At 38.4% G+C, this 15,723-nt stretch overlaps 2 protein-coding genes across 15 annotated transcripts in view; one reads left to right on the top strand and one right to left on the bottom strand.

Moving 5' to 3' along the window:
* Fbxl5 (F-box and leucine rich repeat protein 5) overlaps positions 1-8,174 on the top strand; it is a 55,546-nt gene extending 47,372 nt beyond the window's left edge. For all 3 annotated transcript variants that reach the window (XM_063230149.1, XM_013146583.3, XM_063230150.1), the window contains one exon: positions 7,230-8,174. In XM_063230149.1, the coding sequence (XP_063086219.1) occupies positions 7,230-7,306 (77 nt within the window). In that variant the 3' untranslated portion in view covers positions 7,307-8,174. The remainder of the gene's footprint in view (positions 1-7,229) is intronic.
* A 3,895-nt stretch (positions 8,175-12,069) lies between these two features.
* Cc2d2a (coiled-coil and C2 domain containing 2A) overlaps positions 12,070-15,723 on the bottom strand; it is a 100,523-nt gene continuing 96,869 nt past the window's right edge. For all 12 annotated transcript variants that reach the window (XM_063230146.1, XM_063230140.1, XM_063230142.1 and 9 more), the window contains 3 exons: positions 15,231-15,289; positions 13,414-13,591; positions 12,070-12,380 (listed from right to left, as the gene is read on the bottom strand). In XM_063230146.1, coding sequence (XP_063086216.1) covers positions 12,192-12,380; positions 13,414-13,591; positions 15,231-15,289 — 426 coding nt within the window. In that variant the 3' untranslated portion in view covers positions 12,070-12,191. The remainder of the gene's footprint in view (positions 12,381-13,413; positions 13,592-15,230; positions 15,290-15,723) is intronic.

Raw genomic sequence — 15,723 nt, forward strand, 5'->3', positions numbered from 1 at the left:
ATATAAAAGTAATTAAGAAGACCTAATGGAAGAAGATTAATGCCTATGCCCCACTCCAGCCAATTATACTTTGGTTATATCTTTGCAATTCATAACTTCCCTAGTTAGAAATGAAAAAAGAACAAAGAAAAGAACTATTTAAACTTAACCTTTCACTGCTTATTCTTAGTTGGCTTACTACATTTAACTGGAAAATCATACAGTGAAAATTAATAAAAATAACTCAAGCTGTTTTCTTGGTTTTGAGAGCTATACTATCATTTTTGTGAAGAAACAGCTATAGTTTCAGAATAACTTTTTATTACTGAATACTAGAATAATTTTTTAAGTTTGAGTGAATTTTATTTAAGTTGAAAGAAGACTATACAGCACAGATGTGGTACTTTCTAGGAGATAGAAATGTGCCTTAAATTTCAAATCAGTAAAAAAAAAAAAAAAAAACATTAAGTGGCAGGAAGTCTCACCAAGTCAGGCACATAAGCAAGTCTTTACTGTTTTGGGACCAGGCCTCTGCTGACAAAGAGTGCTCATTAACTGAGGCAGAACATTAGTATGCTCACCGCACTTGAAATGTGACCCTCTCCTGAAGCAAAACTATTAATATAACGGAAGAAATACTATAAGAGGATCAGACTCTTAATATAATAACGGTGACAGTTACTGGGCACATGGAGCTGTTTAAATAGTTCACACACATTAATTCATTTAATGATCACAGTAATTCTGAGGTAAAATATATTAGTATCTATGTTCGTGCTAAGAGCATCATGGGTAAGAGGAACTAAATACACTAGGGTTATACAGCTGGTACACTGAAGAGGCAGAAATACTCATTCTTTCAGACTTTTGAGGCATATAATAGATTAATCACTTAAAATGGCAAGTTGTTATAGTAAAATTCTTCAAAAATTTTTGGAAATTCCTCTAGTTTTGCAACATTAAAGCACTCATTAACAATGTAAATGTGTTGATATTCTAGATACAATGATTCCTTGGAATGATAGGTGTATTTTTCTAGTAGAACAGCTTTATCAAATGCAGTTGATAAGTAGTAATATGAAATCCTCAGGAATTCTGGGTCTGGTTCCAGATACCTCACTGAAGACTGCTGAGGGATAATGCTGCAAGGTATTAAGAAAAGGCTAAAATGCTTTAGACATGTCTAAAATTCCCAAATACTATTTTGGAAATTGATTCTCGAACCTGTTACTAAAATTCATCAGATAGGGCTGCGAATGTAGCTCAGGTAGAGCATTTGTCTAGCGTGTGTGAGGCCTGGGGTTGAATGCCCAGCACCGCAAAGAGAAAAGAAAGCTCACCAGGTAAGTATTTCTTGATTTGTTTGTTGAGGCTCACCTGCTCTGTCGCAAGCCTGTTGAATGTACTTTTTCATAGTACATGGAGGGGCATTTGATAGTCATTGGTAGAAACTAAATTTCCCCGGGTAAAAAGCTGCTTCTCAATTAATAGTCAACAAATCAACCTTTTGTGTTTGTAACTGGAAAGAATTTACACAGCTGAGATTTTGCTGTGTGCCTGTATTTTTACACCACATACTGTGTCTTTGAGAGGGACTGGTTCATTTTAATATGAGGGAGGATCCGCTGAGTTTTTCTCAGGCAAAACAGCTGAGCAGGAAACACCACCAGAGAGAGTAATGACACACTAGCAGGGAGAAAAGTTAGCAAACCTGCTGTTCCAGGAACGTGGGTTTTCTTCCAGGGTGAGGCAAGAACCCTCTTACTTCTGTAATCACATTGTTTGTAGATGGCTGCCCACGTCCTGATGTGCAGCACTAAATTGCATCATATCTTTGCTCTCTTTGGCCTTCAGTGTGTAATTAATAGTGGTGAAAATGAGCATTATTTTGTTTACAGCCAGTTTAGCCTCTAAAAACAAAGAATGCTGATGAGTGAAGTTTTTTTCTGCAGAGGGCTTTAGAAGGGAGTTTTGTGTTTTATGTTTAAACATGAAGTTTTAGCATTGTGGATTTCATTGTACTTCCTCAGACTTCTAGAACGTATCAAAAATAATAACCAATTATTTTTTTGAGAAAAACATTTGTATATTACACTTGAATGTAATTTCAGTGTAGGATGCATTTGGCAATAAATATCAGTTTGTTGTTTTTGTTTTTTCACATAGATATTTTACATGTTGTGAAATATTAGGTTTTAGTCCATTTTTGTGAACAATCTCTTGTATTTATGTGTTAAACTTCTTGAAATAACTTTGATGATAGGATAAGTTAAATTTTAAAATCTTGTGTACTTTGTTGGTGCTTTTCATCTTAATCTGCTTTGAAAGCATAAACATTAAAGTGTTCCCAAGGAGCCATTATATTCCTTTTGTTGAATATAGAAACTTTTTTGAATACGTGCTTGGTAATTTTTAGGAAATGAACTCTGTGTTTTTGAAATAGGGTCTCCTTATGCAGTTCAGGCTGGCCTTGAACTCATTATGTAGCCCAGGCTGGCTTTGACCTCACAGTGATCCTCCTGCCTCAGCCTCCTGAGTACTGGGATTACAAGTATGCACCACCACCCAGGCTGCCTACATGGGTGTTAACTAAGAGAACTGAATTTGAAAGATTTGAAAGGAAATTGTAATGCTTGGATAATATAGTATTAAATCTCCCGTTGTAACTCATCAAGGCCCGATTTGGCAGAAGTGAAATACTGCAGCAGAGTGGTTTGTCACAGAGCTCCCATTGCAGCTAGTTGGGTAAAGCAGTGTAGTAATACGGTCTCTTCCTGAAAGATATTTGGGACCACCTGGAAACTGTTAGACTTATATCCAGATGGCAAGGTGACACTTGAGCCAATGTCTTTCAAAATAGTTCACTTGTACAGTAAATGTTTAGTGAATGCTTATGGACCCCCTTCTGTTTTTATTATTTCTGAAACTAATATGTTTTAATATAGGGTCTTAGAGTAATGAGGAGGCTTATTTAGGTGGTAGATGATACTTTCCATATTTGAAAGTAATGACTTAAAATTGGTTTGCTAAAAGATAACCTACATAATTATCACGGTATTAGCTTTAAAAAAGTAAATATGGTTAACATGAGTCATTAACAGAATAGTAAATGATAAAGCAAAATTTTTCCTAAACACTGGCAGAGATTTTGGAGGAGATAATGATGATCATCCCATATTCAAACAGTGACTACCTAGAGAAAGACACTATGCTAAGTGTTGATATAAAGGGCAAATTTTGATTCCTATAAGTGATTTATCGTGACTTTTAAGTTTGTATTTCATTTGAGTATGAGAAGACCTCTTACCTATGACATTTACCATTAAATTCTTTACCATTAAAAAGTATTAATTGGAATGGCAATTTAGAGCTCTGAAGAACATTTGAACAATGACAGCACATAAATAGTTCGTGCCTATTTGCATTTCAATGTATATATAATTTATGAATTAAGATAGATTAGCTCCTAGTTCTGGAGTGGCACAGTCTCAGATGATTTGCTGTCTTGTGTTTCTAATTTAAGTAAAAGAGGAATTACAGGTAAGTTGAGGTAAGTGCAGAACTGCTGCATGAGTAATGCACAGACTCCTGGCCTGGAAGACAGCTGTTGTATGATGTCAGTTGGGGAAAATAAAGGCTTTATAGTTCTTTTCATCTAATATTTAAAATTATTTCTTATAAGATTTAGTCTTCACCATACATTTAAAGATTCTACTTCGGGGCTGGGGATTTAACTCAGCGCCATAAGCACCTGCCTTGCAAGCCTGTGGTCTTGAGTTCGATCCCTAGTACCGGTAAAAATACAAAAAAAAAAAAAAAAAAAAAAAAGATTCTACTTCACAATTATGCCACTTTATTTTCTTAATTCTTAGTAGGTTCTTGGTCCTCCATTGAGATGAAAATTTTCTGGTTGTAATTCAAATATTTAAAAGGAACTACTGCATATTTTGAATTATTATTGTCTCTTGAAATACAACTGTTGACTGGATGTATGTGACAGCCTAACATCTGTTTCCTCCTTATTCTGTTCTGTTGTTCATTTATTTTTTCTGAGCACTTCCTTTGAGGTAATTAAGGATCTTACTGTTAATGTTGCTTATAATTCCCATGCTCTGGAAATTGTTACGCACCTGTTTTCTACAATATGAAATTAAGTTTAAAACAGTGATTGTCTACTTGTACTTTTCTCTAGGCCTTCAGGAGAATAAAATCGTTTGCTGGAATCTGTTGCTTTCATGGATTACTGTCGTAGGGTCAGATAACCAGCCACTACACTCATTGACCTTATGATAATACTGTAGTTTTCAAGCTGTTAATATTATGGTCATTAGGTATATACTTGTAGGCTTCTCTGGATAGAGCCTACTTTTACGTTTAAAAACACCACTGTATTCTCTCGATCTATTTAGGATCCCACGGGAACTCATACTGAAGGAAGTGGCACATTTGTGTCAGTATCAGTAAATTTTGTAATGAGGAAAGAAATGCTGACAGCAGAATTCTCTTAGCTTTCTGTTTAATCCGGGGTACATGTTGCCATGTCTACAGTTTTCATCTCTCATTTCCCACCATGCCTGTACTCTGAGAACAGTGTGACACAGGTAGCCAGAGTGGACCCTGAGTACGTGGGGTCCCTGTGTCTTTTAGGTAGTGGGATGATGAAAAGCAGAGTGGCCTTTGGATAGGCAGGATCAGCTGCCTGATCTGATTTCCTTTGAGAGATTCTTTTTTACTTTTCCTTCGAAACCAACTGTGTACATCATTTCTATTTTTCCAGCCATCCCTTACAGTACAGTTCACTATAACATTCTTTACCTTTCTGTCAGATAAAACAAAATAGGACATGGCTCGGTGGGGTGACGCATACCAAAAGTCCCAGTACTTAGGAGGCGAGGCAGAGGATTACTTGAGTCCAGGAGTTTGGGACCAACCTGGGCAACATAGTGAGAGCCCATCTCTTTTTGGTATCAGGGATTGAACTCACAGTCTCATCTCACCAGGCAGGCAGGCGCTTACGCCTCTGAGCTAAATCACCAGCCCACGTCCATCTCTTCAAAAACAAAAAGTAGACATTGTGAAGTATTTTGTGGTGTTTTAGTTTGAAAAATTGAGTCTTCATATGTCTTTACTCTTATTTTTCCCTTAAAAAAAATTGAGACTAGATTACATGGTGATAAAATGCTGTTTGGGTACATTTTGGCAAAAACTAGCAGTTTGGACATTTCCTCACAGACTCTGCAGACCAGGGCCTGGCTGTGAGGCAGGGCTTGGTCCAGGAAGGTTAAAGGGGGCAGGGCTGAGCCTGGGGGTGCAGCATGGCAGGTAGAGCTCCAAGTGCATCTAGAGGAAAAGCCTGTTGGAGACTGACCGTGGCAGAAGACTTTCCGACTGTGGAGTTCCACATGTGGACACTTCTCATAAATACTAACACATGGGGAAAATTCTGTCTTTGTGGCTTAGATGACCTAAAGTTGTATCTTATCTCAAGGGAAAATAATCTTAAGAAAGAATACTGCTTTGTAAATTTTAAATTTTGGGTACATTAAGAAAGTTTTAATGTTTGATCTTAAAAATGGAATAGATTTTTATTTATTTTGATTAAATAAAGATGGGCCTGCAGTGATTAATTTTATATTTAAAGTAACTTTAAACATGTTAGTACGGAAAGTTTTAAACATACAAACAATAATACAATAAATTTGTGTACCATCAGCCTGCGCTGAATCTGTGAGCAGCCTTTTTGTGCTCTGCTGTGCCCGTGCCCTTATGTGCTCCCCCATTCATCCAAAGCTGATTCCAGGTGTCCTCTCAGTTCTGAAATTCAATACAAACTGTTTGAAAATAAATGAAAGCATCAGCCTGTGGTGACAAACCTATGGCTGGTGTGTTACTGTGTGTTTCTTTTAAGACAAAAGATGTTAATAAACGAGGTCCCCCCCCCAAACTAAAGCCTCGGTATTCAGGTTTAATTGCAGTGTTAACACTCATGGTAAAGAAATGGAGGTACAGTTTGGACACTCAGCCTCTAAAGGGTTCGCCATCATAGACATAAGCTTTTAGAATTCCACATAATACATAAAATTCACTTACTTATTTTCATAGACATTTGTTGTTTCCATAGTGAAATAGAGAAACATTTTGCTGCAGTGATTAAATATCCTAGGAAATTCTCTCCTTCCTTTTGTATGTGCCATTGGGAATGCAAAGAGGAGTTAAATTTCAGAAAACACAAGAAATGATGTTATCAGAGTTGCCTTCGTTTGCAATGAAGTGGTACTGTAAGAAAAGAGTGAACATTTTGAATTAAGCTGCTATTACTCCAGTATACTTTGGTTTTTCAGTTGCAATCCATTGGATATATTCAGCAATAAAGTCATATTTCATGTGGTTTTAAGTTTGGTCCTTGTATATCACAGTTACTCAGTTTGATTGGGCACAGAACTAATGAACTGTTCTATTTTTTCATGATTCAGAAATACTGAAAGACTTCAGTAGAGTCAAATAACCTTTTTCACATTTGCCTGCCTTTAGGAAAATACTTAGCATTTGAAAGTATATACAAAACTTGCAATTTTGTAATTCTCAGCTATGTTCTCTAGTGGATCTTTTGTCTAGTATTTGGGTGCATAATATGAATACAGTAAAATGCCATTTAATCCACAAATATTGCTGCTCTACATTGTAAGTGAATCACAATTTTTATTATGTCTTAGATGGTTTACCTATTATTTGCTCAAATTTGGAAAATAATTCCATCCTACCATATGAGTTTTTTTTCTGGCTATAAATAATAGTTAAAAATACAGCAAACATTCTGAATCTGTGTATAATATATGTTAAACTTCATATATTATATTTTTTGTAATTGCTAATAGTGGATTATTTAACTGACCTTTAAAGTGTTTTTTGTTTTTGTTTTTCTCTTTACATTTCTAGGGTATCTCTTGTTAAATTAGCCAGGCAGTCCTGCTTCTGTGGATTGCTCTTTTTCTTTAGTTTTTATTTTGTAAAATCGTTGTCAAAAATTATTTCTTTTCCCTTCTTAGGTTATCTTTTGGACCGTAAAAAACATTGGTTAATGTCAGACTGTTACTGGGAATTTTTGTCTGATTAATTTTATAAGATTCTACTTCTGTGATATAAACAAACTGTTAGTCGAACAAATACAGTTTTTAACTCCTTCAAAGCAAAGTTGTTTTTATAAGATTGCTAAGAAATTCCTCCTCTCACAGTTTTTTCTTTTCATACAGGTCCTCATGCCGAAACCGCCAGCGGATGCCAGAATTTGCAGTGTGGTTTTCGAGCCTGCTGCCGATCTGGCGAATGACCCTTGACTTCTGATCTTTGTCTACATTTAGCTGAGCAGGCTTCCTTTCATGCACTTTACTTATAGCACATTTCTTGTGTTAACATCCCTTTTTGAGTGTGTCTTGTTTTGGCCTCATTTCTTACAACCTCAGAAATCTAAATACCCAGTGAATTGTACAGTGTTGTTTATTATGCACAATATATTTTTGTTTTAGAAAGGTATTAGGGTTTTTCATAAGGGTGAGAACAGTCTTACTAGATTTCTTTTAAACAAAATGCTTCAAAAAGAATGTTACTAGCCAGGCATGGTGGTGCATACCTCTAATCCAGCATTTGGGAGCCTGAGGCAGTAGAATTGCTGTGAATTCAGGTTAGTCTGGCCTCTGTAGTTAGTTCAAGGCCAACCTGAACTACATAATGAGACCCTGTCTCAACAAAAATGTCACTAATGCAGTGCCATTGAAAGTATGGTTTAGATTATTTTAAAGTTGGAAAAAAATTTTCGAGGATTATTGGTTCTTTTTATGTATAAACACTGTACCCAACTTTGCAGGTCATTTCAGACATACATTTCTGAAGTTTTATTTTTAAAGACTGCACATGTTGGAAACTAATCTCTTTTCCATAACTTTTTTTTTATTTGAACAATTATAAGGGGCCAATTCAAGCACACCCACATATGAGATCCTTTGAGATTATAGAACGATTGGCTTTGGAGTGAGCTCAGTGAGCCAGCAGGGCACCAGTTTATTTATATTTGCTTTTGTCCAAAACCCCTGGTTCTACCACTGCCCTAAATTGTCAGATTTGAGAGGGATTTTTAATAATTCCACAGTCATTTGAAGAAATGTATAAATAAAATCTACTTTGAGGACTTTACCAAGTAATACCTTTCGTGTTGTGATTTTATTATAAATAATAGGACCGAGTATCTTGGCGTTTAAGCTTCTGTGAAATCATGTCTGACAGGTAAACAGTTTTACACAGATGAGTACTATACTGAACTGGATTTTCTTTTTGAAAATTTTCTTTTTGAAAATAGTTACTCAGTAGTCAAATTTAAATCTTAAGTTATCTTCATTGCTTTGAGAAAGATCACAAGAGACCACCATTAGAAAGGAGCGTATTGAGTCGATTTTGTCATGCTGTGTGTAGTTTCATTGTGGAAAGAAGAAAATAGTGCCATGCCAGTTTTTAAATACGTGCAAAGCTAAAGAAGAGGAAGATAATCTTGCAGTCGGGTTCTTTGTGACCCCAACTGTTTCTGTTTGCTTAAAGGAGACTAGGAGAGAGGTGAATTGCAGGGAGGTAAGTTACAGTTTAGGCCACGAAAAAACTGTTTCAGACAGCGTTGTGTGAAAATGAAGGAAGAATCATTTGATGAGAATATAAACAAGAATTTTATGAATGCTTTAAAAAATGTTTGATACTGAGAAGGCTTCATATGTGCTAGCCAAGTGTTCTGACTTTGAGCTGCATCTCCATCCTTTAAATGGTTTTATTTCTTAGCACATGTTTGTGTTACATAATGATTTTTGCTGAGGGCATTTGGTCTACAAACATGTCACATCTTAATTCTTTCTAGGTCTCCGTCCCCACCACTTTTTCCCTGCCTTCCCTCTCTTTCATTCCCTTCTTGTTGCAGAAGTTCTCTCTTTTTGTCTTTTATTTTGCTTTTTAATTTATTTATACTTTGGGTTTCTCAGGCAAGAAACTATATGGTATTTAGGCTTACATGTCTGATTTCTTTCACTGAATATTATTGTTCCAAGATGCATCCATTTTCTTGCAAAAGACTCAGATGAGAAAAGGTGTTGCTAAGTTACTGCAGCTGACCCAAACTTGGTGGTCCAGATGCAGGCCTGACAGGAATGCTTTTTAATTCAACTAACGTTTGAACTAAGGGCAAGGGATAATCAGTTCTAACAGGAGCACATCCAGCGAGGCTCTTTTTTAACTCTAAGGATTCTCTCAATTTGATTTCTTTGCAGCTAATATGGTAGGGCAGCTGTGTAAGTATATCTTAGCTTTCCAGGTTTTTGCCTGTAAGCTTAAGTATCATGCCTTCTGTGACACCGCTACACCTAGCCTCCTATCAGTCTAGCTCTGACAGTCAGGAATAAAACAATCAGTGATAGAGGACTTTTATCTACTGTGCATAACATCCCAGATTTGACCCTCAACATGCAAACAAAAATGTTCTTGAGAATGTGAAAGCAAATCTGAGCTTAGTAAACGAAGTTTTAGCTTGTCAGGTTGGCTGTATTTCCTGAAGTGTTTAATAAAGTCTAATTAAAAAGCTGACACCAGGGACCATTAGGAGACACAGACCATGGGAATTCCTGTGGAACGGGTTCCAACCCCGTTCCTCGTCTTTAAGTTGTGCATAGTCTTTCCCTGAGCCAGCAAAGGAAGACTAAGACTAATCAGAAAGCAGTTGTTTTGAGGTAAATTTTTTGATGATCTTCTTGAGAAGAAGTCACGATTAAGGGATGTTTCAGAACTTAGCTCAAATGTTACCCTTGACAAGTGAGTCACCTTTGAGCAGTGTCCCCAGGTGTTCTAGGTGGTGGGGATACTGATGTTTGTGCTTTGCTTATGCTTCTTGATGTTAGCAAACCATTTTGGCAAGCTTGGAGCAGACTGGTAACAGGTCAGCATGTGGTCAGGTTGAAATTCACTGTTTTTCTGCCACTCCTTCCTGCCCTCTGATTGCAAGGGGTCATGGCATAATCTGTGTTTTAAGTTTTGTACGTTGTCCTGGTTTTCATTATAAACGTAAGGGGACAGTTAATATTTAGCAAAACACTGTGTACTTGGTATGACTTTATCTTGAGTTTTGCAATTTCCTTCAGAAGATAAAATGCACCTGTTATATACTGTGCCTTGCATTGCCCCGACAAGCATTCGGTGCTCAGTGTAGGCCCTTGTGGGAGCCCTAGGGCGCCGACCTTTCAGTCTCACGTGGTGCTGTGGAGTTGGTGACACAAGCATTCCCAGCTTACGCATGGGGAATGCGTATAACAAGTTCACTAACTCACTTGTGGAGTACTCAGCTAGTAAGCAGCAGAACTGGGATTCATTAGAAGCTACCCTGTATCCCTATTTTGAGAACTTACAAGTCAGTCATGCAACTCCCTTGAGGAGCTCATGTTAAAGATGGCAGAGGCATCTCACACTTCACTACCGTGTAACTGGGCCGAGGCGAGTGTAAGAGAAGCAAATGCCTCCGGAGGTTGTTTCTTAGTTCTCTCTAATTTTTCTTCTAAAGTGAGACCTGCATTAATAGTTGTCAGCAAGACACTTATTTTTTTGAGAGGGCATGGAGACGGCAACATCAGGAGTAGACATTATTTGTTGTCACTTTGCTGAAGAGAGGAATACAGCTGACATCTTGTGAGTACAGGCGAGAGATGCTGGTAAATGCTTTCAGATTTATTAGTACATGTATAATGTATTCTTCATGGGGCATTGGTAATACACATAGCACTGTTTTTTGAGGCAGGGTTTCACTATGCCGTTGAGGCTGGCTTTGGACTCACTTCGTAGCCCAGGCTGACCTCAAACTCAGCAATCCTATTACAGGTCTGTGCCACTGCACCTGCCTTAATATCACTTCTTAATCCTATTTATTTCCTGTAGGCTTCTGTCCCTAGATTCCCTGACCAGCTGCAAAAAGTCTTATCTGTAAACATCTTTAAAATGTATAGGAAAACTCTTGACAACAACAAATAGTTACTTGGCCTTGGTGCAAGTAATGCTGCTGAGAGAAGATACCTTGCTCTTGTGCTATTTGTTTTGTGTACTGTATATCCTTCCAGATAAACATTACATTGAATTCTTTCTGGTGGCTTAGTGTAATATTATGCAAATGTGTGTGTTAGTCTTCACTAACAGAATGCAGACTGGCTCAGACAACAAAGATGTATTTCTAACAGTGTTGAAGACCTGAAAGTCCAGGATAAGCCCAGAACTCCTGGAAGCCAGCAGACTAGTGTATAGTAAGGGCAGCATTGCAGTTTGCAGACAGCATCTTCTCATTGCCTTACTTGGACAGAGAGGGGAGGGGAGAAAGAAGAGAGGGAGCAAACCTTCCCTGTCTCTTAAAAGGGAACCAAAGCTGCCATGTGAGCTTCACCTCATGACCCAGCCATCTCGAAAGCTTCACCTACATAACCTTCCCCATCATGACTGGGGATTAGGGTTTTGAGATAAGAACCGGGAGCAGGTTATACACACTCTGACAACAGCAGTATCTAAATCTTTCTAAAGGAGATTCCCTTCCTCCCCAGTACTGTCTCGGTGTGTGTGGATGTGTATGTGCACGCTTGTGTATTTCTGTAGGGCAGTGAACTACTCAGTGTTAAAAAATTTGCTACTTCAGAGTTGTCCTTCCTCTAGGAGAGCCGAGATGTGGTGTTATACTGGGTCTTAGAAGTACAATTTTCTGTTCTGGACAGGTAGAGAAGGGTGTCCCAAACAAGGTAAGCAAGTGCAAAGACGGGCACGAAGCTCATGTTGACTCTCCCATGGGCAGTCTCCACTGAACTTGGGAATGGCACGGACAAAGCAGACTTAATAAAAACACGGTTGTACGGGTGGATATATACAGCTAAAGCACTGTTGGAGCCCAGCGAGGTGGCGCAGGCCTATAATCTCAGCACTCAACAGGCCGAGGCAGGATGATTGCTGTGAATTCGAGGCCAGCCTCAGCTACCTAGTGAGTTCAAGACTGTCCTGAACTATGTAGTGAGACTATAAATAAGTTGATAAATAACACAGTTTGAAAATAGGTGATCATAATTTTATTTCATTAACATACTTTCTTTTAGTGCGATAATTTAAAAAATATTTTTGTATGCTTGTTATAGTTTTAAAATGTTACAAAAAGCACAGTGAAAAAATTACCTGTTGCGGATGAGGGAAGCCACATAGATCCAGACAGACAAAACATTTTTAGGGTACGGGTGGATATACACTGCTAAAGCAAACTCAACGTTTGGAACATCAGTATTATGTACTCCAGTGCTGTACACAGCTTCAATTAAAGGCTTCACTTCAGAATAGGGCATATGAAGGGGAAATCCAGAGAACTATAGGGAAAAAAAGTGAAGTTTGAACATGTCAGTATTTCCCTACATGAATCCAGGTAATTCTTGAATCTAGATCAGAAGGTCCTGTGTGCTGTCCGTGATACATTAACAATGCAGAAAATGGGGAGGGATTAGCATCCCAGCTGCTAGCATATTAGTGCATTGAGACGCCTGTTACTCATTCTCCATTGTTCCCTTCGTTCTTCCTAATGATGTGCTGTGTCTATTCCTCGGGTAATTACACAGACCTAGGTCAAGCGAATGATTGCATTCTGCCTCTGGCCATAAAAATTAATCTTTAGGGTGGGCATTTGCTCAGCTTGAGTCTCAGGAAGCGCATACTCCCATCCACAAGGGACGTGTGTGTACAGACCTGAGTCCTGGACCTGTTGTAGAGTTTGCTTCCAGGAGCGAAGCCAGCCTGAGAGAGGTTTTCATGTGGTGGGGCACAGGGAGGAGTGGCACAAGCCTGTGAGCTGCTCACCGCCAGTGTCCCTGAGCTAAACCAGAGCATTTCTACTGCTCAAGCCTCTTGCCATTTTCTGCTACTTGAACTGCAAACATCATCACTGATCCATTCTGGCTATCACCTGTTTTGCTATCGCTGTCTCAGTTATGACATTCTAGGGTTTCTTACCCAGCTAAAGGATGAGAACACACAGCACTACCAGGAGGTAGTAGAAAGGATATATTGTTCATGGGAGTTTTTCTTAGCAGTGAAAAACCCACAGCACAAAACCATATCCTTAAAACACCCGATGTGGATTCTCTTCATGCACAGTTGTCTTACATAGTTTGCAGATGTTCTCATTTTATTTAATGCTTGCTGTGTATTTCATAAAAGTACTGTTTTTCTTAGGATCCTATTAAAAACATAGTGTTCTCACTTTATAGAGACATTGTGTCATTAACGTAGGTTAATGAAGTTTAGAACTTTTACTTTCATGTACTTAGAGCAGCAGTGTAGGTATTTCAGGTAATTTTCAGATTGAAAGGCAAATGCCTCGGCCAGCCTGTCGGTCGTCACGCTTACCCTGTAGTCCCCGAGCTGTTTCTGCAGCTCTGCTCTGTGCTCATCTTCCACGTCTTCTCCTTGGCTTCTTTCCAGCAGGGGCAGGAAGTGGCGCAGGGTGGAAGTGCAGTGCCTGTTCCACCGGGTCAGGTGGCGCGGCCTCCAGTCCATGATTTTTTCCTTCAGCATTTTTTCAATCCTGTTCATAAAACATAAACCCTGTTGTTCAGTGACTTGACTTTTCCCTTGTTAAAAAAGTTTCCACGTGTATTATTTACGACCGTAGTAAATATGGGCTAATCCCTGAGAACTCGAAAGACCAATGATTTCTGTCTTTATGGATTGTGTATAGGGGTGAGCTGTGAAATAAGTGTGTAACTGCAAAGTCTGTGTTATCCTAAGGGCTGTAAAGATGCTAGGAACAGAAAAGGGGACACTGAATAGTGGACCATTAAATCCAATCCATTGGACAGGATATTTATTATTATAAAGCACTGTATCACTTTACTCATTTGGTAATATATATACTAACTGATCAAATCAGTCATAGGACTAGGGCTTCTGTTGAAGTTCTCAAATATGTGTAAGGCTTTTATAGCTTATACTGGTCCCCCCCCGCCCTTCCCCCTCCGGTGACTTTTGTTCATGATGGTATGCTTGCTTAATTTGCCTTAAAACTACCTTTAAAATAGTATCATTTGCAACTTAATTTTTAATATATATCAGTGTTGAATTCATGGGATATGAAATATAGAATGATGTAGTATACCAACCATTTGCTAAGCTCTCGTTTACTGGGAACTCAATTTTTTTTATACATTTTTGTTGAGTCTCTCTACCATAACCCCTGACGTGGAAGATAACGTCCTAATTTTACAGATGGGGGAACAGTTTGAGATAAGTGATTTGACGAAGGAAGGGAGATGACATTCTTGTGTACTCTCTAACCAGATGCAGAGACTTGGAGTTCTGCCCAGCTCCCCCCTGTTCAGCAGCCATAGGATTTCTTTTTTGCCAAGAATCTCTATCTTTTGATTTCAAGATGGCCTGAGCAAAGTACGGGTGACTTGCCAGACACTTTAATACTGAAGAAACAAGTGACTGATAGATAGCGTGTCTGGGATCTTAGAAGAAATAAGAGTCAGTGGAGATAAGTTCTTCTACATAGGGATCCCACATAATGCATTAAGGAGAAATTAATAAATTGGTGTTTTCTAATAATGTCTAAGACGAGTCTTGTGTGACCCTGTGTAATTTGACATAGTTGTCATACAGCTTGATCCAGGGGAAATGGCAAATAGGTTTGGAAAGCAGAAGGACCTGGCTGGGTTTACATACACTTCCTTTAACATTGAATATCTGTGCAGATCACTTCGAACGTCCTTTTCCACATCTGTGAAATTGGGAGAGTAAGTTTGATTTTAGCATGAGAGGAATTGTAGGAACTCAGGCTTTGATCCCCAGCCTTCTCTTTGAGTTAGGTTCATAAACTAGGTGAAGTTTTATAAGCCACTAATTGGACCAAAGAAGCATATTTAAGCTGAGGATTATGATGTGTCTCAACAAGATCTATGATAACAGGATGTTGAGCTCAGGTCTGAGGTAAAGTCTTTGGAGAACTGCATGTTTTTATTAGAGTTCACCTCTGTCTCACACTGTGCTGATGGTAATACACAGTTTGAGCCATGAGGTTTAGAGATCACATCTGTACTTGGTACCTGTAGTCATGGATTTAATTGCCCTAATTGTTCCAGGCAGATCCAGGCTGACAGCTGGGTAAGATTTGATACTGTGCTTCTAGTGACAGATTACTTGTGGGTTTACGGATAAAATGTTACCTGTCTTGTAGTTCAGCTGCAGCTGCTTTATCTGTGCGTTGATAAATTAGTTCTTCAGGCTGTAAAAGAGATCACGGTTTAAAAATGCTAGAAATCACTTATTTTGAATAGTTGTACTTCTAATTTTTTAATTATGAAATCTCAGATATTGAATAAGATACTAGCAGGGATGCTAGTATATCCATGAGCATCAGTAAAGCATCACAGACATGTCACAGCACTTGGCAGTTCTTCCTCAGTTTCATTTTCTTTCTCTCATCACCATGCCCTACATTTGTTTTTAACATCCCCTCATCCAGCATGTAAACGTGCACCGCTGCCAGGCCCCTTCACAGGTCCTCGTGGTGCTCATGTGACTGGCACGTTAACCAGATACATGCGTTCCTAGCCAGCATAATGTTTTGCAAGTTTTCTGAATTTTAGTACTGTTTTATGAATGTGCCATTTCCTTCTTCTCTAAACATTATACAAGGGGTAATGGTAAACATAGCTT

This window comes from Cavia porcellus, unplaced genomic scaffold (genome assembly GCF_034190915.1).
Source record: "Cavia porcellus strain 051 isolate PalLab524CR breed Dunkin Hartley unplaced genomic scaffold, mCavPor4.1 scaffold_18, whole genome shotgun sequence".
In the NCBI taxonomy this organism is placed as follows: domain Eukaryota; kingdom Metazoa; phylum Chordata; class Mammalia; order Rodentia; family Caviidae; genus Cavia; species Cavia porcellus.